At 37.7% G+C, this 20,498-nt stretch overlaps 1 protein-coding gene across 1 annotated transcript; it reads right to left on the reverse strand.

The window, feature by feature from the left end:
- Positions 1 to 1,888: 1,888 nt before the first annotated feature.
- On the reverse strand, positions 1,889 to 20,174 carry mrps35 (mitochondrial ribosomal protein S35). The gene is made up of 8 exons (XM_067436273.1): positions 20,003 to 20,174; positions 17,989 to 18,035; positions 17,715 to 17,882; positions 16,011 to 16,071; positions 15,785 to 15,924; positions 10,735 to 10,844; positions 10,568 to 10,637; positions 1,889 to 2,240 (listed from the first exon to the last, which is right to left on the reverse strand). The coding sequence occupies exons 1-8, from the start codon at positions 20,151 to 20,153 to the stop codon at positions 1,965 to 1,967; spliced, it is 1,023 nt and encodes a 340-aa protein (XP_067292374.1). The 5' UTR covers positions 20,154 to 20,174; the 3' UTR covers positions 1,889 to 1,964.
- Between the last annotated feature and the right edge of the window lie 324 nt (positions 20,175 to 20,498).

The following is a 20,498-nucleotide window of genomic DNA, read 5'->3' on the forward strand; positions in this document are numbered from 1 at the left end:
CTGCATTATTTTAATTCTTCATGAAATAAAGACTCTATGGCAGATATGGCAAGCCGTTTAGACGTTTTATGAATAACATTTTCACCAGTTAAAATGCTAACACTAGATATCAGAATTTTGATTTCCACTAGTACCCCTGGTAATATATCAGGAATTACATTTCCACTATAAAAACTGTAATTCTTGATTCCTGTAATTATATTTTCACTAGTTAAGTCACCATAGAATGCCATTTAATACTAGTTTTCTTCACGCGAACACTTTGTAAACATGGGGGCGCTTTTTTTTTTTACTACGTCTAGTAGGGGTGGGCGATATTTCTATTTAAAATATATCGAGATATTTTTTAAACTCGATATGGATTTTGACAAATCGTATATATTGTTTATATTTAATTCTGATTCCGCCACTTTGCTTGTTTTGCAAAAACTCGCGCACCCCCCGCCTCATTGCTTTTGTTCCCCAACCCCTCGCGTGTTGTCTCATTGAACGCGCCGGCTTTCGCAACCAGGTGAGGATTATTTATCAAGTTGACAAGCGCGCGCGTTGTTCAATACTCAATTTAGAGACCATGAATTTCGTTATAACACAACTGCTTGCTAAAACTCATAAAGAAATATTAATGTTCATCATAGTTCAAATCGCAAGTTTCACCCACAGTCAGGGATTGACACGTGCGAGACGCACTCGCAGTCATGTCAGTTTATGATTTGTTTCTAACTGATGATCGCATATTATTTAAAAACATTTGATTGCAATATCGTTATTTTAATGTTGTCAGCTTTATCACAGGATTATGATGAATAGGTCTATTCATGTTTTAACCAAGAGGGAAATACGAGACATCCCGGGTGTCCTATGAGACACAGTGCTCTTCTGTAAGTTGTACTTTAGCCATCATATTATAGCCTACCTTCTGATGTTCATATTTCATTCTGTAACTGGAAAAGAAGTGAAAATCGACTCGTGTAGCCTACATGATCCGCATGATAAGGCACTCAGTCACGCTTTAGTAAAGAGCGCGACATCTACTGTTTGAATTTTGGTACAAATTTAACAGGATGTGGTGTTATGACAAAATCAGTTTATTAATATCTCAGTCATGCCCCCATCTTTCTGCAAACTGCTCACTGTTTAAGTGTAAAAAAAGGGTTTTGATTCGTCTTTTGAAAAGCATGAAATAAATGAAAGGATGGCTATATGTATTGTAGGATTATTATTTCTTTTATTTTACAGTTAAATTATTATTTATGTAATCAAGGAGGTTATTTTCATGTCATAAAAGCACTTTGTTCCTTCATGAACTGAACTCTTTGCACTTCAATTAAAAAAAAGAAAAGAATTTGTGGTATTTGGCATATTTGTTTTTGCTGTAGTTTTTGGGGGGTTATTTTTCCTGTAAAGATATCGAGATGTATATCTATATATATATATATATATATTTGTTGCTCCATATCGCCCAGCCCTAACGTCTAGCTTGACCTTTCCAACATTACCCAGCCCGTAGCGTGTTGCAGATCTGCGCAAGATGAGGAATTTAGTTTACAATTTTTTTTTTTATTGGCCAATGGTTTGTCTAGATTAGACCCTATTCCTCTGGGATCGTGCAGAGCCTCTGAAACTCTTCCTCTGAAATTGCATTGATTTGGACCTTCAACCGTTGGTTCCCATTTAAAAACAAAAAAAACAACTTTATTCCTTTTCCACTGAAGAAAGACATTCATATCTTGGATGAGATATGGGGGGTGGGGGGAGTTAATTATCAAAATACATTTTTTAAAGTGAACTAATCCTTTGATAAATTTTTCATGAATATCAGAGAATTTTGCATGTAATTTGAAAACAATAACACAAACTAAGAAACAATGCATGGCTCACTGCTGAAAAGTCACTTTACTAATTTTTATTAACATTGTTTTGAAATTGTACATTTATATTGACTATAACAGCGCCTGCGATGTTCTTCAGATATTAAGCAGCTTCTTCACAGCCTCTTTATACTTCCGTAGATTGTCCTCAGTCTCTCCCCCGTTCTTCAGCCCGACTATCGCGTCTTTGTACTCCTGTACGGCCGGCTGTCCCAGCAGCTCCTCCCTCGCTCCCCCCTCCACTTCATCCTTCGCTCCGAGCGGTCGCATACGCAGGAGTGTTTCCAGAACGTTCTTTTGGGATGAACTGTTTTCCCACTCGTACTCCTCCATATCTGCACGTGTCTTTTCCTGCTCCCATGCTTCGGTTTTCTGTAAAACACGACGACATGACAAACAGTTTTAAAAGATCAACGGTGAAAGCTCGGACTGATTGGGAGGAGGATAAAAGATGTCAAATGTTTGGCGAGCACTTTTAGATGCTGCACCAAATGCAATGGTGAAAATAATGACCTATTACGATTGATGCTTGTAATTTTGTATTATACTGTACTGTACACATCTTAGTCCCCACTCCCCCTAATATGACGACAATTTTGATTACAAATATTTTTTTAAATATACAAAAAATATTTATACATTTCAAAATGTTACATGTTGTATTTATATAAATGTTTATATATTTAAATATAGTTTTGTATTTAGAGTTTTTTTCTTTTGTGTGTGTGTGTGTGTATGTATATGTATATATGTGTGTGTGTATATATATATATGTGTGTGTGTATATATATATGTGTGTGTGTGTATATGTATATATATATATATATATCTCAAGCTGTGCTGTTTACAACATATATTTTAAACACATTTTGGACAGAATTTTATTTTTTTAAATAAATTAGATAGTATAATAAAGTTCAAGTCAAAGTGTCTGAAGTATATAAACGTAAAGAGAATATTAAATAAAGAGATTTATAAAGATAAATATATTGAACTCAAGCTAATGTGCCTACTTTTAACTGAAGTTTAACTTCCACTATACTTGCAGGAGCATCAACTTAAGGACTTTGATGGACACACACACACACACAGATTTAGAAATACAATATTTTATTTTGTATAAAATATTTATACCTTTGATAAGTTCTATTGCTAACTTGTTTCCTCAGTTTTTTCATTTTTTTTCTATATTCAATTTAAATATATTTGTATACTTCAAAACAAATTACCCAAAATATAATGTTAATAATATAAATTTATTTTCTGACACATTTTGAAATATAAAATTAATCTGCATTCATTATTATTCTTTACTTATTTTAAATATTTAACCTGCATTTATATTTAGCACATTTCATCCGAAATAAAAAAAATGGTTAGAAATGTATTGTGAATATACATTTACAAAATTTATTTTGTTTGATATTTGTATTTCCTATATTTACCTCAAATATCTGTCTAAATATAAGGTAAAAATAATGTACACGCCGACACCACCTTTAAGCAAGAATGCTACGGCTTTGAGTCGGCCGAGGAATTCTGGCACAATAAAAATGGCAAACTGATTTGGAGACGACTGTAGGAAATGTAATGAGCATGGCTACTTAAACTCGATGAACAGCTCTGATTACCACATCGAAACATTAAGGGACGCCGCTGAGCGTTCGCTTAACCGTTTGACTGATTGCCGCAAAGTTTTAAAGACAGCTTGTGTTTGATAAGAATCGTCAGAGTCCCTTCTTTGTCTGAGACTAAATTTTCCCAATACTTCCCATCCTCAATGACAAAAGCGTCTTTGTGTGATGTAGGCCTGTGCATGCCCCGGGGCAGATAACCCTCTCGCCGGTGCAGGTGCTCCAGACTAATGACTATCAATACGAAAAAAATACCCCTCGTCATTCTCCATTCCTTTCCCTCAATCACCCGGCCACAGGGCACTACTTAGGGAGGGACTGATGGATTAGGTGGTTTCTATGGAGATGAAGGTGGTTTGGCCAGATCTTGAGGATTTGATTAGAACTGTTGACTCAAATGATTCAATTTAGCCGAAGAGGCAAATCAAATGGTTTGCAACTAATTGATGAGATTGGCCTTTCACTTGAGAGAATGGGAGTATAATTGAGGGCCTGACTAAAGACATGGAGACGCTCTGTGGTTTCTTCTGAAAGGCCAACGCTGCGTGTAAGCTAAGCTGATCGCTTAACCGCTCTACTGCACGGCCAAAGAAAAATCAGGGCTCTTGCCGAGTTCTTTTGTTATAGAAACGCCTAAAAATCAAGTGTTAAAATCAAAATAGAGCTCATTTTAACTTAAAGGGTCATGAAACCCCCCTGCTGCAGCGGTGTTTTTTCACACCTTCGATTTGAAAAAGCTTGTTAAAAGGGGAGTGGTCGACTGTGAAAAGGTGGGATGGTATTGTGTGGAAAGAGGGAATGTTTGCATAAATAGGGGAGTGTCAGTAGGTGCATTAAGATTAGCGATACCAACAGCAGCAGTTACAGCGGTTCTGAGACATGTTCTTGGTTCACGTTGGCATTGTTTACCACAGAGAGATTAAATGAGGGATGAGTACAGCGAATGAGAGAGCTATGAGTGGCGTGCAGAGATCGCTAATCATTCAGCTCTTCAAAGTTCAAACCAGCATAATTCAGTGAGAAATGAAAATAATTGTTAATTCTGCATGACGAAATATTTTGCAAACGTGATAAAGCTATATTTGTCCAAATATGCACGCTGTTTGGCAAGATGAACAACGCGCCGACGTGATAAGAGAACGTGAACCACCCAACATGCGATGTGACAGAGATGTGTAATTCTAGATCGGGGTAAAAGCGTAGGGGTTTGGGGCTAGTCTCGACCGCGCATCTGAAGCAGAGCGACGCGCGCTGGGTTGCCGTGACGATCCGCGCTGTCTATCACTCGGCAGCTAAATCTATATTTGTCCAAATATGCATCACACTGTTTCACTAAGAGCCCGAACACATGCGGTTTAGTGCATGGCTGTGACGACAAATAAAACGGAGAGGACGTGGCTTTTGTTCATTAGCCTACAGATTACAGATTGGTTATTTTGCACTCCTGACATAGATAGTCAACGCTTGCAGGTTCGGCGTGCGATTCCTCAGGAGAATTTTACTTTACCGAGCCTTTGTAGCAAAGGCTTCCACAGACGGCGCCGGTTACAGCTCGCTCGGCGCCCTTTACGTTACTTCGTATCAGCACGACGCCTAGCTTTCCTCTGTGACTTTTCCGCATGCTGCTTCCAAAACTTCCCCACCATATCTCTACAATAATGATGGAAGACGAGCCTGACAGAAGTGACTGTCTCATGCATATTAACTAAATTATCTTGTATGCATACTACAGCGCAGTGATTGGACTGAATGAGCTTTGTCATGAATATATATCGAGAATCGCTCGGAGCGGTCGACGTCAGCATGTGCCCAGCAGCCCATACTTGGGCCGAAAAGGCCGCGCCGACGTCAGCATTTGTGACGTTGCTCCGACTAAGCTTTTCAAACCGGAAGACAGAAATCGCTCTGAAAAATGCAAAAATAACTATTTTCACATATGAATACCATTAATGAGTACCCTTAGTGTTTTCAAAGATGTGCAGCCTATACATATCTGTTTACATCTCAAAAAAAGTGTTTTGGGGTTTCATGACCCTTTAACTTGCTTCACCCCTGAAACGACTTGTTTTTAAGTCGAGAAATGTTCATCATCCAATGAATTTCTGATGATTGAAACATGTATAGGTGCTGGTCATATAATTAGAATATCATCAAAAGGTTGATTTATTTCACTAATTCCATTCAAAAAGTGAAACTTGTATATTATATACATCATTACACACAGACTGATATATTTCCAATGTTTTTCTTTCAATTGATGATTATAACTGACGACTAAGGAAAACCCCAAATTCAGTATCTCAGAAAATGTGAATATTGTGAAAAGGTTAAATATTGAAGACACATGATGCTACACTCTAATCAGCTAATTAACTGAAACACCTGCAAAGGCCTTTAAAGGGTCTCTCAGTCTAGTTCTGTAGGCTACACAATCATGGGGAAGACTGATGACTTGACAGTTGTACAAAAGACGACCACTTAAACCTTGCACAAGGAGGGCAAGACACGAAAGGTCATTACAACAGAGCAGGGGTCCCCAATCTCGGTCCTGGGGGGCCACTGTCCTGCAGTGTTTAGCTCCAACCCCAATCAAACACCTGAAACAGCTAATCAATTCATTTATAGGCATTCATTAGCTGTTTCAGGTGTGTTTGATTGGGGTTGGAGCTAAACTCTGCAGGACAGTGGCCCTTAAGGACCGAGATTGGGGACCCCTGCAACAGAGGCTGGATGTTCACAGAGCTCTGTGTCCCAGTACATTAATAGAGAGGCGAAGGGAAGGAAAAGAATGTGGTGGAAAAAAGCGTACAAGCAATAGGGATAACCGCACCCTGGGGAGGATTGTGAAACAAACCCCATTCAAAAATGTGGGCGAGATTCACAAAGAGTGGACTGCAGCTGGAGTCAGTGCTTCAAGAACCACTGCACACAGACGTGTGCAAGACATGGGTTTCAGCTGTTGTATTCTGTGAGTCAAGCCACTCTTTAACAACAGAAAGTGTCAGAAGCGCCTCACCTCGGCTAAAGACAAAAAGGACCGCTGAGTGGCCCAAAGTTATGTTCTCTGATGAAAGTAAATTTTGCGTTTCCTTTGGAAATCAGGGTCCCGGATTCTGGAGGAAGAGAGGAGAGGCACACAATCCACGTTGCTTGAGGTCCAGTGAAAAGTTCCCACAGTCAGTGATGGTTTGGTTTGGGGTGCCATGTCATCTGCTGGTATTGGTCCAATGTGTTTTCTGAGGTCCAAGGTCAGCGCAGATGTATACCAGAAAGTTTTAGAGCACTTCATGCTTCCTGCTGCTGACCAACTTTAGGAAGATTTAATTTTCCAACAGGACTTGAACACAGTGCCAAAGCAACCAGTATCTGGTTTAAGGACCATGGTATCCCTGTTCTTAATTGGCCAGCAATAGAAAATCTATAGAGTATTGTGAAGAGGAAGAAGCGATATGCCAGATCCAACAATGCAGAAGAACTGAAGGTTACTATCAGAGGAACCTGGGCTCTCATAACACCTGAGCCGAGCCACAGACTGATCGACTCCACGCCACCCCGCACTGCTGCAGTAATTTAGGCAAAAGGAGCCCAACTAGGTATTGAGTGCTGTACATGCTCATACTTTTCAGTTGGCCAAGATTTCTAAAAATCCTTTCTTTGTATTGGTCTAAAGTAATATTCTAATTTTATGAGAGACTGAATTTGGGGTTTTCCTTAGTTGTCAGTTATAATCATCACAATTAAAAGAAATAAACATTTGAAATATATACAATTTTTCACTTTTTGAATGGAATTTGTGAAATAGATCACATTTTGAAAATATTCTAATTATATGACCAGCACCTGTATATAGTTGGAAGAAAAAGTATGTGAACCGCTTGCAGAATCTGTGAAAATATGACTAACTAAATAAGAGAGATCACACAAAACACATGTCGTGCTGTTCTGAATAAGATATTTTTAGTCCATAAGACAATAAAACAATCAGAATTTAATCAAATGACCCGTTTAAAAGTGTATGAACCCTTGATTCTTATCGCTGTGTGTCGTTCCCTTATGATCCACGGCTGTGTGTGTGTGTTTTGTGATGGTTGTTCAACGAGTCTCCTATTTGTCCTGAGCAGTTAAACTTATTGTATTATAAGTTTTAACTTATTAAATTTGAAGATCAAGGTAAATTGTACTTAAATTGTCTTCCAGGAAGCATGTTAGTATCTCTGGTTGCTTCTGAAGGGCAGTACTAAATAAAAAAATATATATTTAAAAACAAAATAAGAAATCTTTATTCTGTTCAAAAGTTGTCCTGTCTGTCTGTCTGTCTGTCTGTCTGTCTGTCTGTCTGTCTGTCTGTCTGTCTGTCTGTCTGTCTATCTATCTATCTATCTATCTATCTATCTATCTATCAGCCATCCATCACTTCAGAAGTCAAAGTAAAATGGGTTGTGAATCATGTTTTGTGGCTTTACGATGCATTAAAAACCAAATAAAATGCATTTATATTTATAAAAGGTTTAAATTTAACCGCTAGAAATACATCCAGGCCACATTTGTTTCAAAACCTCTTCCAGTCAGTGTGAACACAGTTTGAATGGATTATCCTGTAGCTGTATTGGCAGCTAAATCAGGTCTCGGAGATACAATCACCCTCACCGTTAGGAACAATCGGCTGCATTGTGGCGTGCCGTCCCCTCCCGTTCCCACCCAGCGTCACTCTACCCCGTCTTGCCTGCTCTCAGCCGCCACTGTGCTAGCCATTGTGCTAGCGAAAGGCCAGCGGACACCGTTACACTTCCCAACCAGGATGGCAAACAAAGCTCAACCGTGGCTCTCAGCCAGTCTTCTTAGTGAAGCTAAGAGCATAGTTACACAATACCAAGGCCAGCGAGTCTCTAGTGAGAAGAGCATGATGGGAACATGCACAGATCTTGCGCATTTGTTGTATTTTTGTTGTTGACCTTGTGTGAATCTAAAAGGTCACGTTCTTTACTCCTCAAAGAGCGTCGTCAGCCCGGGTTTATGGCAGACAGACAGCGAGAAGATCATCTGCGTAGGAAGCCTTCAGTTTGCCGACTCTGAGAAGTTCAAGTGTATAAATTACACCGTTCTTGTCCTTAATCTGTGTTTTATCAAAAAAGCGCCTGCTAATTCATCCTCTGTTGTGCTAATGAGGTGAATCATGCGATACTCAAAAGGTTACTAATCGCTTTTTCCAAGTCTCACTTAATTCACAAAAGAAACTGTCACATTACAGCTGCCGTCAATTAAATAGCCGCTTTCAACTTTGACCATGGACTCGGTGTAAGCGGAGATGGTTCTTCCACGCAGATGTGACGTGAATTATTTATTTACGTCTTTCATCGAGCTGTAATGAGAATCTTCTGAGGTGCCGCCGACAGCTTTTTCCAATGGAATCTCCCCGTCAGCCAATCAGACGCCTGTATTCAGCGACCGATTCCGCTCTCAGGTTGCTCATTGGGCGAGACAGCTGTCAATCATCCAATCAGCTGGAAAATCAGGTGGATGATCAAGACTCTAATACTCTATTGATGGTTTGCTGAGACTGGTGTGATGGACGGCTTTGGTTTCAACACTAGGGTTGCGTCCAAAATCACATACAATCGAGTAAGTGTTTATTTTTAATAAGTAATTACTTTGTGACCACTAAAAAAAGTATGTTCTTTGTAGTATGAATGTAATCTGTACATACTACATCCACCATGTTATCATTATCATGTGACCTATCAGCGTCATTCACAAATCCTCCTCCACGGCCTCATGGGATTTTATGAGTACTGTAAATACGTATTTTATCAAATACTTTTTTATGCCTACTACTATACAGTAGGGAAGTATGTGATTTCGGGGGCAGGATATTTTGGATCAAGGTAAATATATATATATATATTTACAAATACTTAAAAAAAACATATTGCTAATATACAAAAATCAAGTTTCCTCATCTTTGGCCATTTAATATATTTCATACTAAAACTTTTTATATTGTTAAAAAAAAAATCCACATTTTTCCAAATTCCAAAATGTATTCAAAATGTATTTTAAAATAGAAAATGTATTTTCTTGCCCATTCTATAATATATTTTATAATTTACAGATATATTTATTTTTAATATAAAGAATTATTTCCTTAAGTAGCACATTTACAACACACACACACACACATTCACTATATTAGTGAGGACATTACATAGACTTCCATTGATTTTATATCAGGTTAATGCTACTTTCTATCCCCTAACGCAACCCCTATCCATAAACCTACCCATCCCAGAAACATGAGCAGAACAACAGATTTAAATAAAAACCTTTGGCCGATTTATAAGCCTTTTAAACTAGTGAGGACCAGTCCAATGTCCTCACTAGTGAGTTGTTTTCATAGTTTACTATATAAGTGAGGACATTTGTGCCCTCACAAGTATTGCCAAACAAGGAACTTAAGAAACACACACGCACGCACGCACACGTAATATGTTTATGTACATGTATGTGTGTGTACCGGTATTATATACGTGTGTGTATATTATATCAAAGTCAAGTTGAGTCAAATTAGGAAAAAACGTCACTATTAAAATGCTCATTTCCACCTTTTCAAGCCTGAAAAATCTGAAGATTAAAACTCCAGGTTTCCATGTTAACATCAATCTAAAGGCAGGGAATGTAAAAATGTTGGGGATTTCCAACCTCTGTTCCTTCCTTTTTTCCCTGCCCCCCTCATCCTATCGTTTCATGTCGTCCCTCAGGGGGGTCTTGGTCATAGATACCACCCCAGGCCCCCACTGAAACTTTCATAAGAGGCACAATAGAGATGTGAAATATTCATGTGTCGAGTGAGGACTGAAAACAGATCAACCTCCATCAGAGAGAAGCTGATCACAAACCAATCAGTGTACTGATACAGAAGGCATAATCATCAGTGGCAAGCATAGCATTATATCTGCTTCTGCTCATGCACTTTTCACCAAAATTCAATTTTGCCATCATTTACCATTTTTTGCCATTCCAAAGTTTAAACAACAGTAAATGAAGTGGTGTGGAGGGTTGCAGACTCACCCAGGACTCGTGGTAAAGCACGGTGAGGAGGTACATGGCGTATTCATAATTCTGCTGTCTCAGCGGGCAACTAAAAACATGCATGCAGATTTATATTAAAGAGGATCTATGATTGGGAAATGAGGAAAACACAGCACAGAATATATATACCCATATCACACACACACCTGTCAGTGGTGATGGTGAGTGTGTCGGTGTCTTTACAGTAGCGCTCATCGCAGAGTTTGATCATCTTCTTTCTGGCATGATCATCCAGATTAAGGCTGGAGAGCTTCACCTGCAAAGGATAGAAAGACTTTTCAAATATCTTTTTAATTTAAGAGAGTTTGATTGGTTAAATATACATAATAATAATAATAATAATAATAATAGATTTTATTTATAATGCACTTTTCATTCCGAAGAATCTCAAAGTGCAACAAAGGAGGGAGGGGGGGGGGGGGGGGAATAACAACAAAAAATGAATAACAAGTAAAAATATAGAATACTACAAACAATCAACCAACACAGAAAACAGAACAGAAAACAGAGCTGATGGTGAACAGAAACAGAGCTGATGGTGAACAGAAAACAGCTGATGGTGGAAGTCTCTGTTAGCTCCGCAGCACACTGTGGTCCACTCCATGTTTCAGATTTCTCCCAGCGGCAGTGTCCCGATGACATCGCCGAGGCACGACAGCTGAAGACCAGATGATGGGTCTTCATGAACGATTCAGACGATGGGGATCGCCGCAGCACCATGCAGGAGGCAGAACATTTTTTCGGGCACTTCTGTGGACACACCGGGGTCGGCGCAGAAGTCCAAGCCGCTCCACGGCCGCAATGCAGGACGGAACAGCGGCGCAGCGGAGAAGCAGAACATCCCAACATCATGCCGGACGCCGATTACGATGGCCCAGATGACGCTAGCCCGGTGCAAACTTCAGCCACCATGCAGCTTAAGCCCAAGGGAGACCACCAGTGAGCAGTCGCGGCGAGAAACATCAAATGTCCACCAAACCAGAACCAACCAACCGCAGCAATTCAAACGTAAACATTAGAAGCGGTGGAAAACGGCGAAACGAGGAACAACGTCCTCTCAGTGGCTGCCAGCAATCAGCAACAGCCCCAATTGTAGCTCTGACTGTTAGACTAGTCACAAACATAAGGAAATAAAATAAAATCTAAATCTAATAGTACAGTAACATGATCATTTGTGGGTGGAGAAGCGGCGAACAGACGACGCCAGCGTCCTCTCCCCCACGTTGCCTAGCAACCATTCAATCCCACTGTTCCAGACCGGAGCCACTAAACTCTACAGATGGTGCAATACATTTAATTAAATCATAAAATGACAATCATTTTGCATTAATAAGTGCAGTTTCTAATAATATTACGTGTTTGTTTATTGGAAATTTGACTGTAGAGAATTGAGCTTGAATTGATATGCAGATAACAAACAATATATTACAAAAGTGTCTTGCAAAAACCTATCCATATTTTTATATGGAAAATGTAATATTCTACATTTATTATTAAATGTACTTGTTCTTCTATAGTCTCACGCTGAACTGACCGACAGCTTCAGTGATTATTATTAAAGGAGCGCTCTTGACTTGCATTTTGTGTAATTCAGTCACAATTTGAATAGATCTTTACAAATCATCACATTAAAAATAACATTAAAATTGGATAATACTTAGAGCTTTGATGAGCTTTGATGAGCTCTTGAAATCCCTTGAAAAGTGCTTGAATTTCACTCTTAAAAGGTTGTACGAGTCCTGAGATGAATAATGTAAGAAAACACGACTATTTCTGCCACAATACCGTGGTTACAGTTAGCAACGTTACATTAAATCCATGATGAATGTTGGTGATTTGTGAAATGAAAAGCCTTCTGTAACTTGCTCATTCATGACACAATCGTTCGGCTGGTTTCCACATCAATGCTTCCCACTAGATTTCGCGATGTTATTAATTTTGCGCTGAATTCAAGCGCTTTCTCACCGGATCTCTAGCGCTGTGTAGTAGCAGTGTCAAATGATCAATATCGGCTCTTGAGTAAACCTGTTCTGAGCTCGCGTTCAAACCAGTAGCACAGTTTCGTTCCACTTTCACACGACTGCTAACAAAATTTAGTCCCACTGGAAGAAAAAAAGGAGCTCTGCTTCATAATCATCGAGAACACTTGAGGGATAACGTACAGTCACATGATCTTTATTACAAACCAAACCCTGATGGGAAAAGGATCCCACTACTTTAAAAAATGAAGAGTTCGGTTGCAAAACGCGATAAACGCAATTTTTTGACATTTAGATTTTATTATTGGAAATCACTGTTTAGATGTACCTTAATCTGTGTGTGAATTGCTGCCATTAATAAGATTTAAAAATGTACATTTTAAGCCTCCTACAAAATGTCTTTTTTCACAAAACGCGATATCCACCAGCCCAGTTTCTTTACAAAGTGCGATATCGGTAGAGTCACCGCCGGTGAAGTGCTCCGAGTTTGCTCAGCGATTTAACGATAATAGCAAAACAAAAAACATTTTTAAAAAGAGGATTCAATAGGCTAACCAAAAAAACGTTTACCATTTAATTGTTTATACTGTAGGCGAGCTGTCAGTCATGTAGGCTACGCCACTGATCTGTCAGTCAGAGAATCAAAGCGTCAGAGTCAAGCTAACGTTATGATTTCAATGACGGATTGGAGCCGGTCAGGAACGCATCTAAAGAAAATCATCAAAGGGAGAAGACCAAACGGGCAAGGCATTCAGGGGAGGGAAAACATCCAAAGATTAATTGTGGTCATCATGTGACTGCGAGTAACGTTGGTCTGTGTCATGCGCGCGCACACACACACACACACACACACACACACACACACACACACACACACACACACACACACACACACACACACACACACACACACACACACACACACACACACACACACACACACACACACACACACACACACAAGCTTTTCTTAATGGTACAGTAGAATAATATAGGAATAATATATAAGTTGGATATATAGCGTTTTGCAAAAATAAATGTTATGTTATGTATGTTCTGGACAAAACTAACTCGGAATCATATTATTATTAATCAATCTTTGTATATACTATTCCATATATTTATGATGTATTGTTTTTTTAAACCAATTTAAGATGTTTGACAATGTTAAGATAAATAAGTTGCATTTTGGCATGGTTTTTGACTTATTTATGAACTATTTATGGTATTTATGGTAAAAAATATCCTGGGTTTGAAGATTGTGTCCGTGGCCTTCACTGAGCTCAAGTAATAGTTTAATGTTCAAAAAATTGTGAATGAACTTGACTGTTGATGTCTTCAATAATAATGTCAAATAACCAACATTTCTCAAAATGGATATTTCTCGTTTTGCAACGAAACTCTTCAAATTATGAATGTTAATTACAAATAGGTTTAATTAGTACATAAGAAATAGAGCAGTTTTGAGAGAGACATGAAATGAGCACAGTTAAGTAGGAAAGTTTCCCAGACTTAAAAATCAAAGTTCATCGAAGGACGACCTCCATGATTCACTTAATCCAAATCTTCAGCAATCATTTTCACTTTAATTGTACTTCCTCCAGTGAGCTGAAATAAACTACATCTACTGAATCTTATTCTTCCAAACAACAAACCCTCAAAAATTACTAACTATTTTTAACAATTCTGCCCTTTAAATCCTGCTCCGGATTGGCCAATGGGATCAAACACAACACACAGTGATGTCACTAAGCCCTCTCCAACATACAGATCCAAGAAAAACAATAGTGCACAATGTATCACTTCATTTATCTTGGGTTTTCTTGGTGTTTCAGTCAAGAAAGGACAGGGAGGAAGACCCTCTCCCCCTCTGAGACTCATCCCAGATCTCTGCCCTATGATCCCCTTCACTTCTAACCCTAATCCAATGGGATTAACGTCAGATGGCGATTCCCGAATTGCAGTCATAATCTAACGGTTTTCCAGGCAGATGGTGAGAGATTTATGATAAATAACATTTCAGATTATAAATAAAGGAGAATATATCGAAATCCATCATGCATGTCTTCAAGTAACATGGCGTTTTCATGAACGGCTGATATTATTACTTATCCAGGAGTTTTAATGATTATTTAATTTTCACGTACCTTTCAGAGCGTGCTTACATGTAAATACTGAGCCATAACTAATCCTGCTAAGAGGAGACATACTGTATGGACAGAAAAACATGATAATAATAAATCATAACTAATTAAAGGTAGTCTTGTGTACACAGACTCTTGATTATCAGTAAACGTCCAGTTTGCAGCACATCCTGTCTAATAACCACCTACTTAAACTGAGAGAGACCATCTGACCGACATGTAATGTGACCAACCTCAGTTGGTTTTGTTTTGACACACGCCATTTATACGCAGTTTATTCTAAATAGATACCTTGGGAAAAAGGTTTACACAGAAAACACCTAAGAAATTAAAGAAAATGTGTTGAATATCTGCCCATTCAAACGGATTAGTTCACAGAAAGAACAAAATACACATCTCAACTTGCTTGCTTCAAACCAAAAATACTCATACTCACATATTTGAAGCCATAAAGCCAAGGGTAATAATGCAAGAACGTTCAACAGTCCGGAAGTAAAAAAAAAACATTCATAAGAAAATGAAGGAAATTGATTTAGAAAAATAATTTATAAACCTTTAAAAACAGCCCCACAGTGAGCTACAAGGTTGTAAATCCATAATATGATGAAGCTGTCAGCCCATATTATATCAAATTAGTTTTAAAAGAAATGTTTAACAGTGGAATTCCTGGTGAAAACTACATTACCCATGATGCAACAAGCCCCAAAAGATTCTGTTATTCACCCACTCCCATCCAGTCGCGCTCAAAATACTATATATATATATATATACACACACACACACAAACACACATTAAACAAAATATATTGTATGAACTTTTTAATATCTGATTATGTTGTTCACAATGCTTCATGGGATTGTAGTTCTTTGCCTCACTAAAGCTGTAGAGTATACAGTCTTGTATTTTATATAATAATAATTTGTTAGATTTATATAGTGCTTTTCAAGGCACTCAAAGTGCTTTACATTGAACTGGGGAATCTCCTCTTTATTATGTTACTCTTGTATATTTGAAAACGTCTTCATTATTTGGAAAATATGAATAAAACATTTAGAAAATAATTCACATTCACCTTCAGTGTCACTACCCGCGCGTCCGGGTTTCTCAGTGACTGTCCAGCGGATACAAATTCCTTACTCTGCACCTGGATTGGGAAGTGCTCCGTGCATTTCTCATCAGAGTCCAGGGCCGACGGCCACTCCGTACAGAACGCTGGACAAATTAAACAGGGAAAACATTGGTATGTCATCACCTGCTGTCCATTATCTATAACTGCAACCATCACATTCATAACTCACGCTTCAGGGCCTCACAGTGCTTCTTAATGGCAACCGGGGTTAGGTGTAAAAAGTTTGGAATCTGAAAGACATTAGCGCATGTGATTAAAAAAGTGCTGTATTATAACTAGGACACATTTTAATGCACAGCAGTGGTGAAAGAAAAATGGACATTGTCTCTTTTAAAGGTCCTGTTCTTGGCGATCCCATCTTTCAAACTTTAGTTAGTGTGAAATGTTGCTGTTGGAGCATAAATAATACCTGTAAAATTATAACGCTCAAAGTTCAATGCCAAGCGAGATATTTTATTTAACAGAAGTTCCCTTTCAAAGCCTACAGCGAGCGGCCGGTTTGGACTACACCGCTGCACTTCCTGCTGTAATGACGTCACTAGAGCCGTTTGTTGACTAAAGCTCCGCCCACAAGAACACGCAAGAAAGGGGACGTGGTCTCGTTGCTCTCCCACGTGGAGAAGAGCGCGCATTCAGCGCTTGCATCGCCCCGTTATGGTAAGAGGCGGGACCTTTCCGGGCAAAGTGCGGTAAGCTGCTGTCCAATCACAACACGGGAAGCGCTGGCCCAATCAGAACTGGTTACGTGTTTCTGAAGGAGGGACAGCGCTGTACAGATAAGTCAATTGTGTGAAAAATACTGTGTTTTTTTTACACGCGAAACATGAACTCATGTTATATTACACACTGTAAACACAATCAAAGCTTCGAAAACACGCGAAGAACGGGACCTTTAATTTCAATATTTTATTTGCGATAACATGGCAAATTGTGCGGACAGGATTTCTGGCCATTTATGATTTAGGAACACATAACAAAAAAAAGAGAGAACCAATTAAATAATAGTCATAATAGTCAATGTATGTTTATATTAAATATTAATAACTGATTATGTTGTAGTCAATATATGTTTTTTTTCCTGTGAACGTTTTGTTTTTCTATGCATGGTCAAATAAAAACCTGTAGCGTTGCCAAATAATATGGTCAGATAAATATCTTAATTAAAGTTTAGTGTTTTGTTCTTCCCTCATCTTTAAAATATTTTAAAAATATTACATATTTTCCTCATATTTTGATGGTTTAATTGAGTTTGTAAGGTCATAAAAAAGACAAATATCCACTTCTGAAGATCACTTAACTAGGGCTGCATAGTTTCCAGAAACTTCCCAAGATTTTTGGAAACTTTACATAATTTTTTGGACATTTTCAGCCCCTTTGCAACCCTCCTTTTGACCAATAAAGGCAATAAAAAGGCAGAAGAGTCACTGCAGTTCCAGTTAGGGTCAGTTCACAATAAGGTTCAGAAAATTTAAGACAGGTTAAAGAAACAAAGAAGAAATTCTAAAAATGTTTGCTCAAAAAGATTGAATCAAGGTCTTCCTACAAAGTGATCTTATAATTTTGCTGTGGCGCTGTGACATCAAAATGCATCAATAAATAGCTAATAAATAAATATGGTAGATCATTTAAAGGCCTATTGCACAAAACTAGGATAAGGGATTAGCCGGGAAATCTTGGTGTTCCTGGCTCAATTTATCCACTAATATACAGTTATCTTTCGTTATTGTTCTTAACAATTGTTCGTTAGTCTGCTAAATTTTGCATACAGATGACATGATCACCAAGATATCCCGGGTTAATCCCTTATCCTAGTTTTGTGCAATAGGCCCCTGCTTGTGCCTTGTGTATGTGTTTATTTTCAAGACTTGATCACCTTAATGAGTTCCAGGTTGCCGTTTTTAGCAGGCGGTACGCCTCTCTTCACGGGATATCCCATTCGCACCGGCAGGGGGACGGCGGACGGTTTGAATGGCGCAGCGGTGGGATAAACCGCGGTCCAGTCCTGATCCTGGGCCATGCGCTCTGTCCTGGGCTCCCCAGCCTGTGTTTCATTATCAACAGTATTATTGATCTGCTTTGCCAAATCATAGACCAGAACGCAAACAAACTGTAGTACGCTTGTGTTGAGGTAAAGTGTGATAGTCCACCTGTCTCTTTGACCGCCACTGACCCCGTCCTCCTCTTCCAGCAGCTTCTGTAATCACACATCCAATGAGCGCTGAGATTCAGAGTACATACAAAATTCAACCTCATTTAAAAATACAGCAAGCAATACTAGATGTGGTAATATTAGGTTAAAATAAAACATTTACATAGATAAAACATGTCAGACGAACAATCAAGCAATTGACACATAATTTAAACTCTGATAATAAATATAATTAATAATAAAAATATATAAAATATTTATATTTAATATAAATTTATATACATTCTACACATGCAAATATTTCTTTAATATATACATGCGTGTGTTTACTGTGTATTTATATATAAATATTAATTATACACAGCACACACACATATTATGTAAACACAAATTTGATTTTGGGTGTAATTGTATGCATGTGGTGTGTGTAATATTTTATATATATATATATATATATATATATATATATATATATATATATATATATATATATATATATATATATATATATATATATATATATATGGCATGCCGTTCAGGTAATTATTGTATTTATAATATAAAGTTTGAGTTTATGGAATGAAAGTGTGAATATATGTAACAAAAATACTAATTTGACAGTACTTAATGAATACTGAATGTTTAGCTAGTTATATCCTTGTTATCAGAGCAATAGCCTTCTGGATTTCATGGCTTTAAAGAAAAATGTCATTCTCTGAAATTTTTCAATATTTTGTTGAACTAGAAAACTTTTTTTGCAACAGCTGGTCATACTCCAAACAAGTTGAGCCTACATCATATTTCCATTAATGCAACATTCTTAAAGCTTATGAGTAATCATGGTCATCAAAATGTTGCCGAAAACATTATGCATCATTATCGAAGGAATTTACGGATCTCTTGGGGAAATGCTGGCTAAAGCATCACTTCAGGTAGAAGCTGATATGCAAGTGCATGGTGCACATTTGGAGTCCACGTGAATTAAATTATTTTCTACGACATATTATAAAGAATTACCTATTAATAACTAAATCACAACATCATTGTGTGTCTTAGATGTCATCAATCTTTTTCACTCTGAATATAGTCATAAAATGCATCACTAATAATAACTCAAGTGTTACCTGGTCACTGCTGGGCCTACTAGTCATCTGGACCATTATTTTAAAGTGAAAAACATCTTTTCTTGAGTGATTAAGTAATACTTGAATAATTAGTGATTCATTTTACGACCATGTTCTGAGTACAAAAAAGAGACAAAAGTAATGTCAATCAGCGTATTGATTCATGATTCGGATCAAACTTTGAGTGTCAAACTGCTGAATTTTCACGTGACATGCTGAATAAAGTCGTAGTTTTTGTTATTTTTGGACCCAAATGTATTTTCTCTGCTTCAAGAGACTCTAATTAACCCACTGATGTCTCATATGGACTACTGTGATGATGTTTTTATTCCCTTTCTGGACATGGACAGTACAGTGTGCATACACTTGCATACACTCTCAGACTAAATATAAAATATCTTAAACTGTGTGTGAAGATGAACGGAGGTCTTACGGGTGAGGAACGACATTAGGGAGAGGAGTTAATGACAGACATTTCATTTTTGGGTGAACTAACCCTTTAAGCGATCTTTAACAGACATTTTCCAGATGTATGTGTGCTATCTGGGTTGAAACATTTGACATTTTTAAGTATAAAAAATAAATATATTCATTAAAATATGTAGTATATGACTATATGGAATAAAAAATACGTTAATTTCATATATTCATGCTTTCATTCCATATATTCTACATATATTTCGAATTCATATTATAATAAATACAACAATTCCCGAACAGCATGCCATAAACACACGCATGCACTATATATATATATATATATATATATATATATATATATATATATATATATATATATATATATATATATATATATATATGAACACACACATACTACTATACATTTGATATAATACTGTAAATAGATTTAATAACAGATTACGCTACCTCTTCCTCTTTCTGTGGCCACGACGCTTGTTGAGAGGACAGAGGAGATTGAAATCTTCCTGCTTAGAGAAATTGAACTATATATTCCATTAATATTAGAGTTTATTTTGCATAAGGAGGACAGCGCAGGGTGAGCGATGGACGCGGCCATGATGGGGAAATCTGAGGTGTGACTACGGCGGCTCGGAAGAACGCAAATAAAGCGAAGCTAAAAAGATATGAGAAACTGAGACAATACGTGAGCGTCAGCGTGAGTGCACACATGGAAACAAAACAGACCTTCTGCTGAAGAACAACTTTTAAGTGTACATTTGAGGGACTAGAAACGCATTGGAAAGACAAGAGAGCGAATAACAGTGAAACACAAGCATTTTTTGCGTTTAATTTCTTGAGAGGCGTTTTTAAAAGACTTTTTAAAACTATTTTTTAAAACCGAATCAAACATGACGCGAAAAGGCCACGTTCAATTTAGTTTAAATCACTGCTCGATAGTTTT

The sequence above is a fragment of the Pseudorasbora parva genome, chromosome 25, assembly GCF_024679245.1.
Source record: "Pseudorasbora parva isolate DD20220531a chromosome 25, ASM2467924v1, whole genome shotgun sequence".
NCBI classification, from domain to species: domain Eukaryota; kingdom Metazoa; phylum Chordata; class Actinopteri; order Cypriniformes; family Gobionidae; genus Pseudorasbora; species Pseudorasbora parva.